The 21,956-nt window shown below is 32.3% G+C and overlaps 1 protein-coding gene across 4 annotated transcripts in view; it reads right to left on the bottom strand.

Moving 5' to 3' along the window:
• tn (tripartite motif containing protein thin) overlaps positions 1-21,956 on the bottom strand; it is a 74,519-nt gene that overhangs the window by 32,840 nt on the left and 19,723 nt on the right. For 2 of the 4 annotated variants that reach the window (XM_018517492.1, XM_018517495.1), the window contains exons 1-3: positions 13,615-13,633; positions 7,128-7,309; positions 5,747-5,980 (exon numbers count right to left, since the gene is read on the bottom strand). In XM_018517492.1, the coding sequence (XP_018372994.1) occupies positions 5,747-5,980; positions 7,128-7,309; positions 13,615-13,618 (420 nt within the window). In that variant the 5' untranslated portion in view covers positions 13,619-13,633. Of the gene's footprint in view, positions 1-5,746; positions 5,981-7,127; positions 7,310-13,614; positions 13,634-21,956 lie in introns of those variants that run through there. The other 2 variants (XM_018517493.1, XM_018517494.1) reach the window with 1 other exon arrangement.

The raw sequence follows: 21,956 nt of genomic DNA, 5'->3' as shown, positions 1-21,956 counted from the left end.
TAGTTTCTTTTAAGGAAAAATAGTAGTCAATGATACGAACTAGTTAAGAAGATTAAAAATATATATTTATTATCATATTTATTAAAAATAAATAATAAATTAATAAATTAACATAAAATAAATCAAAATAGATTAAAATAGTTTTAATCTATATTTTAATCTATTTTATAATTTTGTCTTGACTTTCCTGTCTGATTAATTGTTTATGCTGAGAAAAACTTATTATTAGTACGGTCGAGACATCCACATTAATTTACAATATTATTATTCTTTCAGCTATAATATTTTTAACTTTTCAATCTTAATTTGTATTATTAACTATTATTTTTTTCTAATTTATACATGTATTAAGCTTGATTAATAATTATTCATTACATGATTAATTATTTAGATAGATTTTTTATCTGCTGTAAATTATTATGTCCAAAACTTTTATAGATATCTGCAATTTATTTAGCTACATTCTATAATTCGTTGCGTGTATCTTATAGTAAATGTATTATAGTAATAAATAATATTGAAAAAAAAGCTGGAAAAGTTATTATATTCTAGATAATGTATCTCATGTTTAAAATTGAGCAAGCGTATTCAGCGATTGGTAAGAGCTTATCGAAGAGAAAGGAAGCGGAGATGTGCAAGAAGCTTTAATACGGCGAAAATATATGCGTGGGCTTTGGCGGAATCTGAATTGGAAAATGCAGACCGGCGGAATATTGGTTACAATCTTGCACAATACAGGTATTGGCATGTAGACGGGAAGTAATGTAAATAAAAGAAACCGCATAGCTTGAATATGGGGTTCGGGATATCTACAATAATCTATTGTGCGGTAATGTATAGAAAAAATTTTGAGTGAATTATTATAACATAATAGAATATAGAAGAAACTTTTGCTGATAACATCATGATATACAAGAGAAAAAAAAAGAAAACTAATTTGCAATTATTTCATTCACAAGAGAATTTATGTTTTTCACAAAAACTATAATTTCTATTTCAGTATAAAAATTAATAATTACACTATGTGCATTCAATAAGAAAAATACTTTAATTTTATAGCTACACTAAACCAAAACTGTATGTAAATACAATAAAATATTCATTGAATTATGAAAAAATAATGAAAATTGATCCAATGAATTCTCATAATGATTTAGGTTTTATAAAATTATTACTAGAATTCATCGCAAGAATGAATATACATATAGTTATATAAATGAATCTAGTTATTATATTAATGAATTAACTACATTAAGTCGGACATTGATTAACGATCATTCATTAGATCAAAAATGACCAACATTTTTTTCAGTGTATGCATGAAATGAATCTTCCGTTACTCTTTTCGATGATTGATTCATTAACTGTTTCGGTATGCAACATAGAGAACAGATTACAATTATACAATGCGCGGCGATCGAGAAATTGGAGATACGTCCGTCCGTAATTTCACTCAATTGGTATGGAAAGACTCGAAATTCATAGCTATCGTCATTATCATCAATTTGGACCGGTAGATTTGTTTCGCATGCAACTATCGATGCAATCGCAAATATCTATAAATTGGAAACGCATACTATAATAATATATCGCTAAAAGAGATAAAACTTAATGAGAACACTCTCTCATCGATGTATTTCAGAAAATAAATGTTATATCAAATTGCATGACCAATGAATGACAAATCCGACATAAAAGAATTGTCGATAACTATTGAGGAAAATGAAGCAAAATATTACAAGAGTTGCCGTGTGATCTGAATATTTTTATAATATACTTTTATGAGAGAAACCGTGTATATAAATTGTATATCGTTAGGATATTTCTTTCCTGTACGACGACGGGAACAAAATCGTGCCCGGTTTACGGAATAAATCTGGAAAATCGTGGGAAAGCCATCCTATTATTCTGCTGGGAGATAGAGAAAAGTGCAAGAGACGTGATGCATTCGCGGAGAGTATCTCGGTGCATTAGCATCATAATTTCTTATACCGTGGCGAGGTCGAGTTGCATCGGTGATTTTACCACGTGCTCCATCGCGTTTATTTCACCGTTCGACAAGACTTGGCTTTTACATGTTCGTCTCAAAACGCCGAGAGATGCTATTTTCGCGAAATTTTTATAGTCTGTCGTGCGGTGCTGAAATTGTATAAATTGGTCAAATTGCGAACGATTAAGGTAAACAAATCAAAGTTTTCAGAAGGTATATTGTGCACGCGCCGGATGAGCACGTGTACAAAGGTATTTGTTGTACTCGCGCAATGCAATAATGAATGAAATTTTCCAGAGTACGGGATAAAAATTGTATTAATGGTTTAAATTACACACGATAGACGATAGACATGGTATATCCCTTTCGCGTGCTTTTTATATAGAATAAAATTCCCCAAAATATCATTCTTTCGATGTATTGAGCGTAAATACAATTTTACGAAGTGTTATACCGTAAATGGAACATTGCACGAGTCCTTTCTAAATTGATTAAATCGGGTGCTATTAAAATAAATAAAACGAGCTTTTTAAAGGGGGATTATTTTACACGTTGTTTCGCGAAATAAATGGTTCAACTCGTTTTTTCCTTTCAGGCTGCCTTTGGAAATAATTATTCTCTATCGCTTTTTATGTGCACAAAGCACGGCGTTTACATTTTCGTGATATTCCGTGATATTTGTTAAATCAAATACAATAAAAATTAATTAAGTATAGACGTTTCATGCGGTTCAAACAATAGATAGATATTTTGCCACGTAAATTCCCAAGTGCAATCGTGTGTCCATGCAATAATGAGATTCGGCGTATTACAAAATTAACTGTGCGGCTGAAAGCCTCGCGACACGGAAGTCCGGTTGTTAACTAATTAAAGCCAGCAGCAGAATTCATCCTACTGTGCTCCAAGTTCGATATCGCCTTTTGAAAATATTTATGGCGCTAGAATGTTTTATTACATTAAAAAAATAATTTGATTATATCGATTGGTATAAAATAGGTATGTATAATAGAAAGCTTTTTAGTAAAATCAAACAGAATTTTCAATTATCATGATTGAACTGGATATCTTATAAAATATTTGATAAACTTAAGGAAAAACTTTATAGTAACTTATATAGCACTCAATTCACTAACTAATAAAATGAGAAGGAAATTCGGTTGGATTTATAAAATTTCTAGTTGTAGTCACTAGAATTTCTTACTAAAAACTTTTTTATTAAAAAGTTATGCTTATCTAATTACATAAATTTAGTAACCTTATATAAAGAAATTCTGATTCTGATAATTAACAGGAAAAAGTTAATTATGCTCATTTGATATTTTTTAGAATAGTTTTGATCTGTTCATTTTTCAAACAAACTGGTTAAATCTACCGGATTTCCAATTTATGTGTCACCAGATTTTTTCCCATTGTAACTAATTAAATCATAGAAAATGTACAACGAGCCGTAGAAATGAAATATAAACATCTGCATATACAAAGAGAGTACAAAAATTGTATTTTTCTGTTGCACAATAAATAAATTAAGTAATTAGAAAGCTCACGTATATCGGGTGTCCTAGATTTTTTACGCTATCTTTTATCTACGCATCCTATTATCAATTATTGTAGCCAATCATCTTTCTTTGGAAAAAATGTAATTATAATTATTTATATAAATGCAGTTTATTCATAATGCTCAAATGCTTTTAACAGCGAAATTGCAATTAAAATTTGGTTAAAGAAAGACGCATACATTTTAAAGTTCCTGTTGACTCACCACTACTCTATTTCAGATATTTGCTATCAGATAATTTGCAAAATAATTTTTACAGTGTATTTCCTCGCCATTGACGTCACGGTCTGAAATAGTAGTGATGAGTAAACAAGAACTTTAATTTGTAATTAAAAAAAAATACAAAGTTAAGTATTTTTCTATAATACATATAATAACGAGTTTTCCTGTTATTCGGTTCGCTTTATCGATCCACGCCCGCGTTTCTGAATAATCGTGAAACATAATGAAATATAAATGGCGATCAGCATCAAATTCTCGGGGAATTTGAACAGAAAGAGCAGACCATATTTCAGGCACGCGCGCGTAATTTCCATGGCACAGAGGACGATCTGACAGATTCGACAGAACCGTGTTAGCAACTTTGAACATGGAAATATGTTCACAAATCTGTGCGCCTTACATGCGCAATATCCACCTTGTCAGAGCACGATCTCAGTGTCTCTGGACTGTCTCAAAGACGATCTCGCTTCGAAGTTTATTCCGTCACTTGAAATAGACGTGATTCATCGGGGTTCTCCTGGAGACAAACGGCGAATTCGCACAATCTTCGAACGTCATCCCGCTCAATGCATACAATTTGCCTTGCAAAGTTCTTGATGCGGAATCATCGAACGATAAATTTCGGCACGTATACTTCTTTTTCTCAGTTGAATCGTTATCTCGAAAAAGAATACATCACTTTTATTTTATTTCACTTAAATTTTCTTATAAGTTTTGGATAAGTGCATTTCTCAAATACTATACAAATCTCCAGATACAAATAATAATACTTATACACTTATATAACTTTTGAAGTACATAACTGAGATAAGATATAACTGAGAAATTGAGATTTAATCCTCCGGAGCTAACAATAGGTCTATTTGATCCAATCAATTATATTTTTTAAGTTACATTTATAAGTTTGAATTATCGTTATTAAAATAAATTTATTACTTATTCTTTTTTGTATAAATTATTTAATTTTGGTTTTTTGAAATTAATTAATGTCAACTAATTAAATGGTTTTAATTAACATAAATTAAATGAATCCCAATGGGGATTCAGAGTCAGTAACTGTGTTACATTTGATATCAGTTTCGGTGGGTTAAATATTTGTAATATAAAAGTTAAATGATATAAATCTAGATCGTAAGCTTGAGATCTTTTTATTTAAATAATGATTCTATTTCATATTTATTTGTTGTACGTGTTATTGAATTCAACTAACGTCTTCATATCGCACGCCCTTAATAAAAAGCGAAAAATTTAGGTCACAATCTTGTTATAACGTACGTCCCTATCGTATATACACGCTTAATTACAATGCGCGAAGTTGCGCGGCAATAAATTTTCCGTTAGGACGCCGAAGGGCACGACGTAACGAATTTAAAGTACACCCCGATACCGGATACCATAACACAACAGTTTCCGCTTTCCTAAATACATTACAACGTCTACCAACCGAAGAGAAAATTAGTTATAGAACTGGTTAAATTAGTTTCTCCGATCGGCACAGCAAAATTTCTTGTGGTAGAGTTTATTTTAAAACGCAAAAACTTGATTGACAACGGTTATCACTTGTAGACGACAATGATAAAAAGAAATATTAAAATTCATCGTTTTTTTTTCAAGAGGTTGCAGTTTTAATACTGATTCGATATCGGCACACCGATATTTCTGACACTCTTTAAATTTCTTGGAATGAAATCTTATTAGAACAATTTTTGGAGAAGAGTGAAAATATTTCACTTCTTGAAAAAGAATGACAATTTTTACTCTTTTTCAATGAAATTTCATTCTAAGAAATTTATAAAGCACATTAATAAGTAATCGACTTATTGAAGTAACTGACTAATATCTCTTTATTTTTCTAATATCTTCTCATTACTTCTAATTTCTATCAGATTTATTTTCTAAATCGTGGTTTCAGCTACATCGATTCATTTTTTCAATTTTCCTCAATTTTCTAAATTTGCAGAAAATATATGTCATTGTACCTGAGAATTGATGCGGGTAATTTCGCGTCTCAGAATATCCATGTGTGCATCTTTACATTCGGGACAGCATTTCTTCTCGCAATGCACGCACAGTTGACAGTAACTCTTCTCAGAGCAAACGCCACAGCGTTCCATGGTCTGACCGCTGGTCGGGTCCGGTAATTCTCCCGTGATCTCGATATGCAATTCCAGGAATCGCTGCAGTGTCACGTTGGTCGGAAAGGCTTGCACGCCCTACAAACAGGATGTATGTTCGGCTCGATTAACGCTCGTAATACGTGTACATGCATCGAGTATGCCGCTTATTAATGGACCGGAATCGATACACTGTGCGCATAATGTCGCGAATTAATTATGCAACGCGCGCTGGCCTTCTTTATTAGAGAAGATACTAATATGTGTGTGAGTGTCAAATAGATAAATTGACTATTAATATATATTATAGAAGGATGGTTTTACTGAAATATCTACAAATTTAGCTAGAACAAATCTGAAAATAATTTTATTAGACTCAAAATAATTATGTAAAACATTTAAACTGATTGCTAGAATGTCAAATTTTTTTGCGACATTGTTCATCATACATAATTTTCCTACATAGTTATTTTGATGGTTCAACAAAATTATTTTTAGATTTGTATATAGCTAAATTAGTAGATATTTCAGCAAAATCGTTCTTCTTTTTGTGCATCAGACGCGGTTGTTAAATATCGTTTATCTTTTTGGAACTATTTGATTTTTTTCCCTAAATACATACAATCAGATAATTGATTATGCAGCAATTGTAACGAAAAACATTTTAGAATTCTGCTGCCGCTGCTTATGTAAATACGTTTGATTATTCTGAAAAAATAGACCGGTTCAAAGATCACATTAGCACGAAACGCGAGAATACACTGGGTTTAATGAGAATTCTCTCGCGTTTGGACTCGTCGTTGAATAAAGATGAGCTTACACGTAGCGGCACATCGGGTTACATTGACACGCACAGAATAACATTTAATTTGTGCGACAAAACATAGATCGATTTTTTCCTGTTCGCCCGATCGTACCGTAAACATTAAAGACATAAATCCAATAAAGCGACACGTAATTGCTGGAGAATTGATTTTGCGACCAACGAATCGCGACAGCTTGCACAATCGTATATACTTTTCATATATTTTATTACTTTTAGAGAATTGCGGAAAGTTGTTTTTTTTTTAAACATGGTATATATATAATGTATATAGACAATTTATGTATTTTAACGTGTAATTAGTCGAAACCAGAAGAGAGCACGAAATAAATAATTTCTCTTAAAATAATTTAAAAAATATTTTTAATAATTCTAAGCTTTTATAACCTAATTATGTTTCAACAGGATCGAGATATAATTTACCTGATATGGTATACGATGTTCGGCACGACATTCCGGACATTTGACCTGTCGACGAACATAGTCGACAAGGCCGTCCATGCACGGTTCCATGCAAAAGCTGTGTTGACATGGCAAGAGCTTCGGATTTCTGTATCGATCCAGGCATATTGCACAGGTTAGCAGCTGCTCGAACTGCTCCATGCCTAAAAAAAAGAAAACTTATTTTCAATCTATGCTTTACATATTGTTATACATTGACATCAAATAAGACAAGTTACACGTGTTGGATTAATATTCGATTTTTGACAGCATCGAATTAATTCAACATTTTAATATATATTTTGTTTTGTAATACAATTTGTCTCTCTATCTCTTTGTCATATTTAAAAATAGATCTATCTTAATATTAAAGCAATTAATAGTATTTTATTGAAAGTTCAATGTCATTGCTCATTAAAAGAAAAATTAATAAATATTTAAAATGAATGCAAAGATGATTCAATGCATTTCAATATCTTACACTATTCTAACTCGACATCGTCATAGTTAATAAATAGATTATGCGAACATATATCGAATATAATCAGACAGTGTTCAAAATTCAAATGTTGCCAGAATCTTATTCATCCGGCCACGTGTTAAGCGATTGAGGAAACAGCAGTTTGCAACAGTAGTTGATAGTGTTCTTGCATCAGGCATCATGTGACTGGATCGATATTTATACATTCATACATTCATATGAAAAGTACGGTTTCGTTGAAGCATCTAAAAATTTAGATATGATACAAATCCGAAAATAATTTTGTTGGACCGTCAAAATAATTGTATGAGACGTTCAATTTGACTAAAATGCCAAATTTTTTAGCACTTTTATCATGCTTAAACATCTTAGATAATTATTTTGAAGATTCAATAAAATTCTTTGTATTTAGTTAAATGATATTTTCGATATTTATTAGTTATAAAAAAATTTGACCATAACAACGAAATATACATCTAATTGAAAAAAATACAAATAGTTTATTTAGAAATAAAATTTTATTTTGCCGTAATTAAATAAGGATTTATTTCAGTAAAATAAATATTGTGTGCCATAAATAAATTTTTAAATATCTTTTTCTCAGTGCAGCAATATTCTGTCTCACGTGACAGAATTTTTAAAAAGATCAAGTTATATTAATATATACAAATAATATTAATATATATCTTTATTATTTTAATATTATCGATTAAATTGTTTTATTAATGATTGCATTTATCTAATTTATATTAACCACTTATATTGTATATCCTACTTATAAAATAATTAAATCGTTATATTGCTACTCGACAGTTGCACATATTCCATAGTTAAATCGTGATAAAATCAATGTTCAAATTTAATGACAAAAACAATTTCACAATTATTTTTCAATATATATAGTATACCATAAGTGCCAAGACAATGTCAAGATCTTTGTGGAGTCATTGGACTTCTATTTTAAAACACGATGAATCATCAGCGTAAATTTGGTAGTAAAGAGATGGGTGGACTCAGGGGGGGCAACTCTGAGAACTTCTCGCGACGTATATTATGCTGAAACTTTTCATAATTAAATCACAGTTGTGGGCGTAGGAAGGAGAATCTTATTTTTCTTCCAATAGTTTGAATACTTTCTTTATTTGAAACTCACAAAAGCTTTCGATGAGAGAAGCTCCGACAATGAGAATAAAAATTATAACTTTAAATACTTGTGAAATTTTGCTCTCTTACTTCAAAATCCGCTTAAAAACGTGATTTTCGAGTTACGTATTATCATAAATAAATTAATTAGAAAAACTGTTATGTCAATCATTAACAGTAAATTAACTTAACTTCACAAAAAATCATCAAAATCGTTACAACTCAAAGAGAGAAATTTTTTTTAAATCGTCACAACTAAAAGGGATGATTAAAAAAAAACTATTAAAAATTTTTTAAAGGTTGTATAAAACAAAAATAAAATAACAATTGATCATGTTCCTTTTCCGATATTTTATTAGTTAATAATTTTTTGTCAAGTTGAAAAAATACGTAGCTCTTTTCCTTTTCTGAAAAACTTAATTTTTTAGAGTTGTGTCACTTTTGAAGTAAAGAAATGATATGTTATCACTTAACGACTTGAGATTATAAATCGTATCGTACAGTTCAATTTTGACGAGTTGAAAAATAACGATATATATGTATAATATTATCTAATTGTTGAAATTTATCGATCGTAGAAATATTTTCGTAAACTGTAACCGTCATGCTTAATAATATCAGATCGTAATATATTACAGATCGACTGTAACGTTCAACTCGAAATGAGTAGAATTGCGGATCCGGAAACCGCGGCAACCGTAATAAATATTTGAACGTCGCTAATGAGTGAATGATTACCAATGCAATCCACGAATTAATTATCGCGCTTGTACGAGGTTCATAGTAGGCGAGATAATCTCGATTAACGCGAAGTGAATGTTTTATTTAGCGCGATGCATATTCACAGCAAAAATATCGTTTGTATATAGATTTAATCGTAACATTTAATACAAGCATTTGTTATTTAATTAACATTTAATATTTAAATAAATTGATAATAATCCTAACTTGTTCTTTTTCTATTGCTTTACATTTTTTATCTCTTCCCTTATACTCTGTTCTTCCTCATTTCTATTATTATTTGAAATTAAATTCTCTCTCGCGTCTCTTATTTTTTAGATATCATAATAGAATAAAGACATTAAAATACTATAAAATTTTCTTTTTGCGCAAATTAGTTATCGAGGCAACTTTATTAATTTGTATCAGAATTGTTGACTTGGAAAATTATATCCGCACGAGTCAATTTTAAAGTCTTTACGAGCGTGACGCACGTTGCGATTCTGAGAATTCTATAAAAAAACTTACGAGGTCTATATCGTTTCTTTTTCTGTTACGGAAGCACTCGATCAATGTCGATTATAATTCCATAAGACACAAGATTATCGGTCTCCTCGTAAAATATCTAAGGTTCTTTCGTTTCAATGATGCCAATGCAAACACAATTTGTTAATCAAGAAGTTAATTTAGATTTACATAATAAAAACATTTAAGTTTTATTAAAATTTTCGGATATCTTCAGGAAAGCAAAGAATTTCTCAATTCCTAATTCTCCTTGATCGTTAATATTTTTTTAATATATACGAGACCATGGAATTTTATTAAAAATTTTTTATCTTTATGTTATAAAAAAGAGATATCCTCTAAAAAATTTTATTACAACTTAAATACTTTATACAGACGCATGCTTTGAAGCAAAGCTAATAATTTTTTTGTGCAGCTTTTGTATTCTATAAACTAAACTTGCTCATATATGTTATATTACATGTACGTAGCACTTTTTAATCACATATTTCGCAATTAATTCAATTTAATGGTAAATTAAAAATGTATAAATCTTAATGGTACTTTCGATTGCGACTAATTAAATGATCAAAATGTAAAGATACATATGTGATAATGTTCCTCTTAATGAAATATGAAATTTCGACGGCGAATAAATTTAAGTAAATACACACTCATAGGACGCACACGCGTGCGCCAATATCACACAGGAAAGGTTCAAAGAGATTATTTGAAACATTAGCGAGTACGTAGCTAGATGTTGAGCCAAATTCGTTTTGGCTTTCGCAACTCTCTCCGTACTGACGTCGCCAACATCGAAGGTCGCCAACGTCGAGGACCGATCGCGCATCCGAGCCGACACAATGGCAAAAGCTAGTACATTAGGAAGCATTGTTACTCCCAGACGAACCACTTGTTGGATCTTAAAGCGAACTCTCTCCCGTCCTCCTCACTCTTTCTCTCCGTGTGCATGTTGAAGTGCAACAGGCGGCGAGTAACTATTGTATTAGCAACTTTCATGGGCGTTGTCATGAGGATGAAACGGGATGCTAATTCTGACACTTTGACTGTGAGCCTTGAAACTTCGTCGAGCAACTTACCTCCCCCCCCTCCCCCAGAAGATATCACCCATATTACTAAAGTCCTCATTTCATCAAGCTTTAATTATATGATCATATTTCGTGATGGATCATGGGGACTTTCTGGCCTTTCGAAAGGAGTCTCCAGCGTGGTTAATAATTTCGAGTAACGTTTTCACTGGAAACTACCGTGAATAATATTTATGACCGTACTCCATGTATCTTCAAAATCTTTTGTGAGACCATTCGTAACAGCAACCATGTCAAAGACATAATACCATCTCAGATTTTCCATATTATAATATTCTATACCATTACTATTATTACTTTAATTACTAAACCACTATCTAGTCTTACTATATACCTATTTCTATAATTAATAAGACACTATATCCGCAAACGTTTGATTTTTTCAATTTTAGCATTGACATTGAATTACCCTTAGAGAAATTTAATACTGTAAGTTTGAATTGGTTGATGATTAATTACTTATTTTGAGTATTCAAAGCACTAACAACGACGTTTTTAATACTCAAAATAAATAATTAATCACACTAACCTACGATATTAAATTTTCCTAAAAGTAGGAAGTAATGAAACAAAGAAATTTGTATCGTCATTTATATAACTTGCAATGGCAAAGGCAAGAAATTAATTTGTTAAATATATAAATGTGTAAAATACATGTGAAAAAATAAAATACGGAATATATATATATATATATATATATATATATAATAACGACATTAATTCCTAATATTGTGCAAATCAGGTTTACAGAACACAATGAATGCATCGCGTAATACAGATTCGGAAATTCCGATTGTCGTACTTTCATGAAACGAGGCTGCACACGTGGCGCATCAATATTCTCTTGCAGCAAAATAAACAGCGTCGTGAATGATTCAGCTTTTTCCTTTGTCCGCGTGCGACAGAGTTTGTGGGCGTCATTTCAAAAAAAGACTATTTCACAAGTCGTCTTTTCTCGTCTAATACATCCCTGAAAGATTCGCGGTATAATTGAATATTATAAGACAGACACACACAGAAAGAGCTAGAGAGAAAGAGATTTCGCAGAAATCTAAATTTATAATTTATATTGCTCACAAAATGTCTGCAAAATAGCATTCCGGTATTTTACGCCTTGTACAGTCAATTTTGAATCTGCCTTTATAATATTCTTATTCTATTTGCGTAATTAATTTATGTACATGGTTCATTAAAATTCGAGTATATTAATAGCAATAATTATTAAGCTAAATAATTGTTAACAGATTTACTAAAAAGAATAGTGTATATTAATTCATATTAAATATTTAGTAAATTTTTTAATAATATTTATTAATATTATTAAATATTTACTCGTTAGAATTACTTTTATTTTTTTTTAAATCAGTTTAAAAAAGTTTCTAGACAGCTTAATGTACAGAGTTTGTTAAAGATAAGGTTGAATCATAGCTTAAGGATCTCTGAACTAATGAGAGTTTTTTTGTGCGTATTAACAATAAATTAGCGTGAAGTTTACAATCTTGGATTACCATGGTCAAACAGTTATATCCCTAAATTTGGTGAACCTAATGACCGGTCTAGATCCTGAATGATCGTGAGGATCTGCTGTGCACCTGTGTCTAATCAACGAATCCTAAATTGCTCATAGAGCGACGGACATGTCGAATAATTTCTCCCGCCGCAGTACACAGCACGTAATTTGTGTAGCGACTAATGTCTCGTAATCCCAGGCACGCCCGCTCTGAACGCAAACGAAGAGAATAAATCTCCCTAATTCGTTCGGGCAGACAGTGACATTAAGGATACTGGACATATCTCCGCATTTATGAATGCGGAACCAAAAGGAGAAGGCGCACGTACACTTTCAAATTTGTTCTCCACGTCATTCAAGTTAGACTTTTTTAACACTGATAAACATGTTCACTTTCCAAGTCTTTTAAAATCTTTTAATTAAACCTTTACAATGAAGAGATCTGTTTCAAATTGGAATCTCGCCGTATTACTTTTTTTCCTAAATCAATATATCCCCTTCGAATCTTTATCTCACGAAAATGATTTTCAGAGCGTTGTTTTCGTCAGCGAATTGTCTACTTAAATTTAAGAATGTATTACATATATTTTTTAACAAGATGAAAAATTATAAAAACAGTTTTTAATATTATATTTGAAAATGATACAAAAAGTTTAGCAATTTAAAACCTGGTTCAAAAATTATTTTAATAAGAAGTAGACAAGTTTTTAAAAACTAATTAAAATGAAAGGAGAAAATTTTCATTTAAACTCTAAAACTGTCCTGTTAAACATAAATATTAACCTTACTATACTGTTTCATATATAACATTTACTTTTATACGGAAAATATAAATTTCCAATTCCAATCACTTTTTGTAAAAATTATATGTACACTTGATACATCCTTAAAACAGAACGAACTTCCTCTGTTGAGATGAAAACTTTCTGACGATAGACGGCGATTTTTCGTTAAAGGGATTATCGTGTAAAACTAATTAAAAATTAAATCAACTTTAAATACCCATTCGTATTTCTCAGTCACAAAGTACAAGCGTTTATTCGAGCTGAGCGCACTTTCACAGTATTAAGACTCTACCCTTGTTGACGATCCGCCAATTTGTCGTGGACTGATCACGAATTCAATCTTCGATCTTCGGCTCTCGTTCCACTCGCGTCTCGCACGAGGCGTTATCGATCATCCATCCACGTGTCGCGACTGGTGCCAATGACAATGACAATATCTAAAATACTTGGCATGTGTCACGAACAAAAGATTGCTTCCGGCGATAACAATTGTGAGTCGCTATTTAGAGCGTTTTGGATCGTCGCGTCTCTGGAATCGGTCGGTCCACACGAGATCCAGTATACTGACACTTTTCGACGTCACCGGCCAGACTTATGCTTGCGCGGCGCGAGCTATACTTAGCCGAGGACCTTCGATTTCCGGTGGCTCGTTTTCGGCGAATGATCGTCGGTGGAAAGCACACAAAGTACACAGAATGATACGCATAGATTTGCAATCGGAAAATTTCAAACGTGTCATTCTTCGCAATTTACATTCCTCGTAAAATCATTGAATACGTTTCGCAGACGTTACTTACGTGTTTGCAAAATAATTTACACATTATAAAATGCTCTGTATTATTGTAGAATTAATTTTTTTATGTTATTACACAGTCATTTTTTATGTGTCTTATGTCGTGTTAGTAGAAATATTATTTGTATACAGGGTGTTTCTGAAATAACGCTCACTAATCATACAGTGCTATTCCTAATAAAAAACTGAGTCGAAAAGTCCTTTACCATTTTACAATTGTCGCAATAGTTAACGAGATATTAATTTCTTCTAAACATCGTTGAGTAAACAGATAAAATCGATGTAGAAGACAATTTGAAATATTTTGAAGATGTTTTTTAAAGAACTCTTAAAGATACCTTAAAGTTGTCTTACATATCGATTTTAGACATTTTGCTCATTGGGTAACTAAAAAAAAATATTGCGAAAATTGCAAAATGATAGAGGACTTTTCGACTCAGTTTTTTTATTAGGAATAGCACTGTTTGATTAATAGACGTTATTTCAGAAACACCCTGTATTTATATAGCTAAATAATAAATTTGAAAAATGTAAAATAATATCTTGATTCAATAATATCTTGATTCACGGAGATATTTTTTGTCCACCAACTCTCTATTAAATAATAAATCTAGAAGATATATAAAAAAAAATCTTGATTTGGTATCATAGAGAGATATTACTTCATCTATCAGTTTATTAAATAATAAATCTGAAAAATATATAAAAAATCTTAATCTAATACGACAGAGATACTGTTTTACAGATCAATTATTAAATAACAAATCTGGAAAATATAAAAAACCTTAATTTAATATCAGAAGCTAAAAATTAAAAATAGATTTTCAAAGAGATTTTCAGTTAATTATATCGAGCCACAATCATTGCAATCGTTGGAATTTGGCGTCTGATAATTTTCCTCTCTCAAACGTATTTATGCCGATATGAAAAAGTTTCATAGTTAAAATAGAGAATATTGGTGCTTATGTCATAATATATTAGTAGCACGATATTGTTCTCCCTCAAGCGTAAAATAATGAATTCGATAGCCGATTTCCAATTATCCGTTTTATAGAAACAGAATGACATGATATGCGTAACGAGGACCGTTTAATAATCGTTCCTGCTTAATGTCAACATTAATATGCATTCCGTCGGGGCGGATCAACGGAAATTCCTATTCAATCTGCCAGCGCGGCGGCGACCTGCAATAGCTCTGCTGTGAACAATATTGCGCCAAATGACGCAAACGCATCGCGAGATACTATTTTCTTATCATTTTATAGTTTAATACAAATATGCAATCATGTGATAGAAATGTCGCAAACGACCAATCGTTGCCTGTTGACCGTAAATATATTTTCTCTAGGTATTTTTCACATATTACTCATTGCTTTTCTTTTTCGATTTCAGACTATATATCAACGTCTAATCCAAATAATCGGATGGTAACCCCGTGAAAAAAGAAACATAAATAGAGGAAATCGGACTTTCAGCAGAGTTGTTTCCCATTTGTACGCACAACGGATTGGACGGAATTATCGGACCGTGCACACAGAAAATTCCATTGACAGAAAACATTCGGTAACATTGGATATCGTATCCGTGTTTTCATTCTCAAATAAGCTTTCCCTAATACCGAAAGAGTTGATGTAAAATTTTGTATTCACGTAAACCTTGTATCTACAAATTTAACGCAAAAGGGATAAACGTAGAATGTACAATCAACAATATTTCAATGCATATTCAGCTCACTTTTTTTCTCAAACATGTAAAAATTGATTTCAAAGTTGTGAATATTAAATTCAGATTACAAGATACCTATATATTGCGTTGAACGTTTAAGAAAGGGAGCTAAACCGCTGTCGCACTCTTTGATTGCAAAAGGAAGAAGGCGGATCGTTGATCTAAAATTCTCATGTTCGTGCACGAAATAGCGGTCGACCACCACGGCGCTCGACTATATTTAGTCCCCCGCCCGTTATCCAGCACCGCTTATTTTCAACGCGATCTTAGAATAGCGGCACGACGAAACGGTTTATCGACCAGAGCTTTTCTCACGCTGGCAAGACAGTTTTCTACAGCCGGAATTATCCGGCCGGTTTATAAGCTCGTCCGTAAGCTCGTTTCCGCGAAAATTGAACGATAACTACAATTTCGTGCGCCAGAAGGTGCCACTCCCTACATGAGACGTTTAATGTCGCATTCTTCCACCTTAATGTATTTACGCCTTATATTCATCCTAAAAGCATCTCTCATATTGTTCTCTCTCGTCCGCATCTTAGAGAATAAATTTTCTGTTAGATATCTCAAATTCTTGGTCCAATATAATGTACAAAGTTCTAACAGATGTGGCTATATACATCCGGCGTTTCTATTCACAATTAGATTTTTTCGCTATCATTAAATAAAATTGCATTATAATAGATAGATATATAAATTTCAATAATTAGATATCTTATAAAAAAATAACATTACATATCATATAAATTTTAATATAATTATTATATAAGTTATATAAATATATTTCTATTTTCCTTCAATTTCAGGTTTATAAAGAATCAAAAGATTTTAGAAAGTTTAAGCAAAAATATTACTTTAGAGACATCCGCGAAGTAGATGAAATTTTTTGTAGTTTGCAAGTCTACCCTTCTAACGTAATAAAGCTGATGTGAGTTAGAGGAGTGTGCTGATACATGAAGTTAAAAATTCACGTTCATCAAAAGGGATAAAGTCGCAAGGGATGACGTTGCGGCGACGGAGTTTTTAACGCATTCCGGTTTCATATTCATCATGAATCCGCTCGGCAATTCTCTAAGTTTTTCTGGTCCTTCCGCATTTAAACTCGCCGCTCGTGGCGAGTTCTGTCGCCAGTCCTGCACTCTCCCTAAATCTTCTTTCTTACTGCTGTGACGCAGTGAGATTTTCTCCAGAGTATCTTCCGACCTACATGTTACATCCTCGGGCCGAGACTTTATGAGATTGCGACGAAAGTTGTTTACATTTATTTTTCAAACAATACAATCTTGAACGTAGCACAAACGCGGTTTTGAGCATTTCATTCATTTTATTATCGTCTAACGTTAAATATTATTTTATAGTGTAATTTTTATATCAGCATTTAATCAGTATACCCAGAATCCGTTGGAGAATGATGAATGATAAACACGGAAGATTGTTGATTTATCGGAAACTTTTTACTTCCTTCTACTGCTGCTCTTAACTTTCTCATCAAGCCTCGATTTTGCGCTTCCCGTTGCTTGCCAATGACGTAAAGTGTTTTTGTGCAACTTTGTTTTATTTCAATAAAGAACTTTCGGTTTTTCTTAACAAGTAACTCCCGGGTGTACCGATCCTAATTACCCCGATGATCCGTATTGTCTCGTTTTTCAGCATGCAATACGCGTACCGTGTTAGTGGCATGGAGTACTTAAAGTACTTCGTGTTTACTGCGGGCTCGTCTCCAATAATTAGATTCCCGCGGAACTTTTGGTCTAGTTTGCTACGCTCTTATTATTCTCCATCGTAAAGCACAGATTTTGTCAGAAGTCAAGCCGCGCCTCCACAATTCCAGAGTTAACATTTAATTATAATAATAACCTCGAGGATGCACTTTACAATATTGAGATTGTCGTTTCGAGGAAATTGAAAAATATAAGAGCTTCATTGTAGGTCTGACTTTTGGAAACTTTACTAACGATGCTCTGTAACTATTTTGTAAAAGCACGTTCAATTTCTTAAAAATAATGAAGTATAATAACAGACATAATAATAGAAGAAATTTCTCATTAGGAAACTGATACACAGATTGATCCTTTCGACTTGCACTTTACAATATTGAGACTATCATTGTGAGCAAATCGAGAAATATAAGAGCTCCATTATAGGTCTGACTTTTGAAAACTTTACTAACGATGATACAATTATATATTTTGTAAAAGCACATTCAATTTCTTGAAAATAATTGGGTATAATAACAGACATAATAATGGAAGAAATTTCTTATTAAGAAACTAATATACAAATTGATCTTTTAAGACTTGCACTTTACAATATTGAGATTGTAGTTTCGAACAAATTGAGAAATATGAGAGCTCCATTGTAGAACTGACTTTAGAAAACTTTATTAACGATGCTACAATTATTTTGTAAAGGCACATTCAATTTCTTAAAAATAATTAAATATAACAGATGTAATCAAAGAAATTTCTCATCAAGGAACCGATGTACTTACATTGATTAATCGGTTAAACTTATATTTAAGCAAAATAATATAAAAGATTTCGTTTCTTCGAAGATTTTAAAAGCAATACTTTTCTTTCAAATTTTATAAATCCTCTTAACTCATTATTGACAAATATAAAATTTAAAACTACAGAGATAAAACGAATGAAAATTCAGACACGTGTTTCACAAAAACAAAAGGAAATAAGAGCAATAACCATGTATTTTAAGTATAAAGGAGATTATTAAGTATCCAATATGACTTACAGTTCGAATCTCCGCATTTCCGCATTTTTGAGCGTAGAGAGGATAAAACGCGAGAGAAAACGTAATAAAAATAAAGGGAGAAATGGTATTCTCATCGCCGTTACGATGTGCGGTGGTTTCACAATCAAGCGCCGTTTCCCGCGCGGATGCGTGGATAAAGTTATATTATTGCGGCGGTGGTCCAGCGGGAAAGAACAGCGTTATCGAAAGGAGGAAACTTTGTAGAAACCGATTAAAAAGTTTGAAAAGCCGTGGATTGCGTTGAGTAGAACGCGCGAGAGACGATGGGAAGCGGGCAGAATTTTATACGGCTTGATTAATATAAATTAATTACCGCGACGGAAATGAGACACTGTGAAGAGGCGCCCGGATGATGGTCTTTCGAATTCAAATCGCTGGAAATAAGCCGATCGATCGCGTTTAATTAAATACGATGATACCGGAATGCTGCCGAGCGTTCCTGCTTGATGCCGGAAATCTTTCTATCGTGTGAATTGTTCGCGACTGTGCACGATTTTATTATACCCTATGGTTTTTTAATAATTCAAAATGGCGACAAACTGAATAATGGAATATTACAACATACGTTTTCTCTTCCCCCATAATAGCGGATCTCCTCGGCGTAACTTCAATTCGACCAACTCGAAACCAATCGCCGTATTATACAGCGTAAGATACATAATGTATAAGATTCGTTTCGCTCTTTTTTTCCGATTTATTATTTACTTTTGCCGCTCGAACAAACTAATCATTTATTTGCAAGGCCAAGATGTTTCAATATTTGATTGTGTGTCTGCGGGATCGAAAGTGTCCCTATGCGAACGGAATACAGATATACGAGATGCAGATGACGGTAAATCTTCGTGCGCGGAATATATAACACATAAAATAGTAAAGAAAAAATGTAATAAGAGCCCTTTTGCCTCTACAGAATAATTTTCACCGTATGAAATGTCATAGATAGATTTCTCGTTTAGATCTGGAGACAAAAAGCCCTGAGTTAGGATGTCGAGAAAAATCGCTATTTCATTTTCGACGTTAAATAGCTCGGCGAATACCGCAGCATCCGCGAGCATGCGAAATCGCTCGCTATTGAATCTACGATTTAACATGTTAATAATAATGGACGGTGCTTGATTTGACGTAGCGTTAAACTCGCAATCATGGAACGTCACTGTTAATTAATAAGATCATCACAATTGTTAACTCTGGTATTAACCAGGCCGATGATCGATTTGTTGTGTACGAACGTTACGCTTAATCAACCATTAGATCTCCCGCCGCATTTGTATAGAGAATGGATCTGTTTGAAAGAGTATAAGCAGTTTACGATTTTAGCGTAAAGCGAATTAGTGGAACAGGATTACCGCTGCACTTCGATATATCATTTCTCTCTTGTAAATTGGTTAGTCGAGATTAAACATTTTGCATAAATGATATAATTAAAAGAATATACAAATGAAGGGTTCTTTAGGTCAAAGACGAAAAAGGTCCAACAAGAAGACTTTAAATTTTCAATGAACAAAAACTTTTTATCTTTAAACCGTTTATTGTAAAAATATGGTAGATAGAAGAACAAAGTTTTAGATTTTGATTAATATTTTGAGAACATTTAGAAAAAGATAAAAAACCTCTGAACTAGTTTGATTCTTTCAAAAAATTTATATTTTCTATCTGTGTTTATCTTATTATATAATATTTTATATTTACCTTTTTTTTATAACATTAATAAAGTAAATAAGAAAATGTTATTTATAGCGTAAAATCTTTTTAAAGTATACAACTTTTTCAGTTATTATTTATAAAATTTTACAAATTTCTCTTAACAAAAGTATATTTACAATGTTAAATTGTTATATTTCTCGTTTTTTATTTGATTCTTACCGAAACAAAATTACTCACGCTATGCTACTGATAGGAAACAAATTGGCGCTATAACTCAGATATTTATAAAAATAGATTTATTTGATTTTTACGGAAAACTCTTTAAATAAATTTGTTTGAAAAAGATTCAAAGTTTTCTATATTTCAAAACGTATTTCCGAAAAATGTCTTGTCATATATAGTAGTATAAATTGAATTGTATAATCATTACCGTTCATTAAACGTGAAATATTATTGTCGATTATCGAATTGGATTAACAAATGGATAAGTAGAATATGACGAATAGTTCAATTTATATGTCCGAATTTCCGCCACGATACGCAATACGCATGACCGATAAAAATTCGATAAGGAAGAATGCACGGTATATCGAAAGTATTGTGCAGAATTTGACCTAGACCATTGTGCGAATTTCAAGTTGTCGATGTTCAATAATAGCGGACATTCTTTAAAAACGAACTCTTCGAGGCGAAGTTTCGCGCGACGTTACCATTATTCTCACTTTTCGCTTATTCTTGTTATTAGGTTGAAAGCTGAGTTATCGCACCGTCCGCATTTTTTCCCCCCGCAATTCCTTCCGTTACCGCTCGGTTTTGGCACGTAAATTAATTTGCGTGAGAGATCTGCTATTCTTCTGAGTTTGCGTAAGATATATCGCTCGCATTCCTAACTCGTTTCGTTCTGCTTTTTATCTGCTCTCTTTCCATCCGAATTCAAAGAGGAAATTAAGAACATCGTGCTGTTAAGCAACATTGTTATAGCAAGAATCCGGGTTGTCGAGAGTTATGTCCAATCTCTTTTCCATTTCCACAGTTAAAAATGCGTTCGCGAATTTGCGAGCTACGAGTAATATTACGACCTCCCAACTTATCCAATCATTCTAATTGTACGCGCAAAGTAACAATTAAAGAATACGTAATGTTGTTACGCAATATAACGGCACAAAAGGTATTTTATCAAGAATTATAATCAATCTACCATTAACCCAGTTAAAACCATATTCATTTTCGCGATTAATGTCTTATGTTTAGGTTCTATCTGATAGTAGAAACTCTCTTTAAAGGGAGTTAAGACGCACGTTTAGCCACCACAGAAACGATTGTATCGGGGAATATATTAACGGCAGCTCGCTGCATCATAGCTGTATTACAATTTATAACAACGTTCTGTCGGTTCGCATTTAGGTTGCACTTGAGCGCTCCTCAATTTCGAATCGCATTAACGGCCTTCGTCAGCACAATTCGATATTTCATTACAGCCAACTCCGTCATCCAGTTCAGCTCGATCGACGTGTATTTGTTGAAAGCCGCGACGGCGAGAAAGAAACTTGCAATTTAACAGATATTAATCTAATCGTCTATATTTATAGCGGATGATATCTGAAAAATCATGAAAGCGCGTGCGAGCTCAC

Source organism: Trachymyrmex cornetzi, unplaced genomic scaffold (genome assembly GCF_001594075.2).
Source record: "Trachymyrmex cornetzi isolate Tcor2-1 unplaced genomic scaffold, Tcor1.1 scaffold69, whole genome shotgun sequence".
In the NCBI taxonomy this organism is placed as follows: Eukaryota; Metazoa; Arthropoda; class Insecta; order Hymenoptera; family Formicidae; genus Trachymyrmex; species Trachymyrmex cornetzi.
Note: the sequence above shows the minus strand (reverse complement) of the source record. Positions and strands in the feature narration are given on the sequence as shown.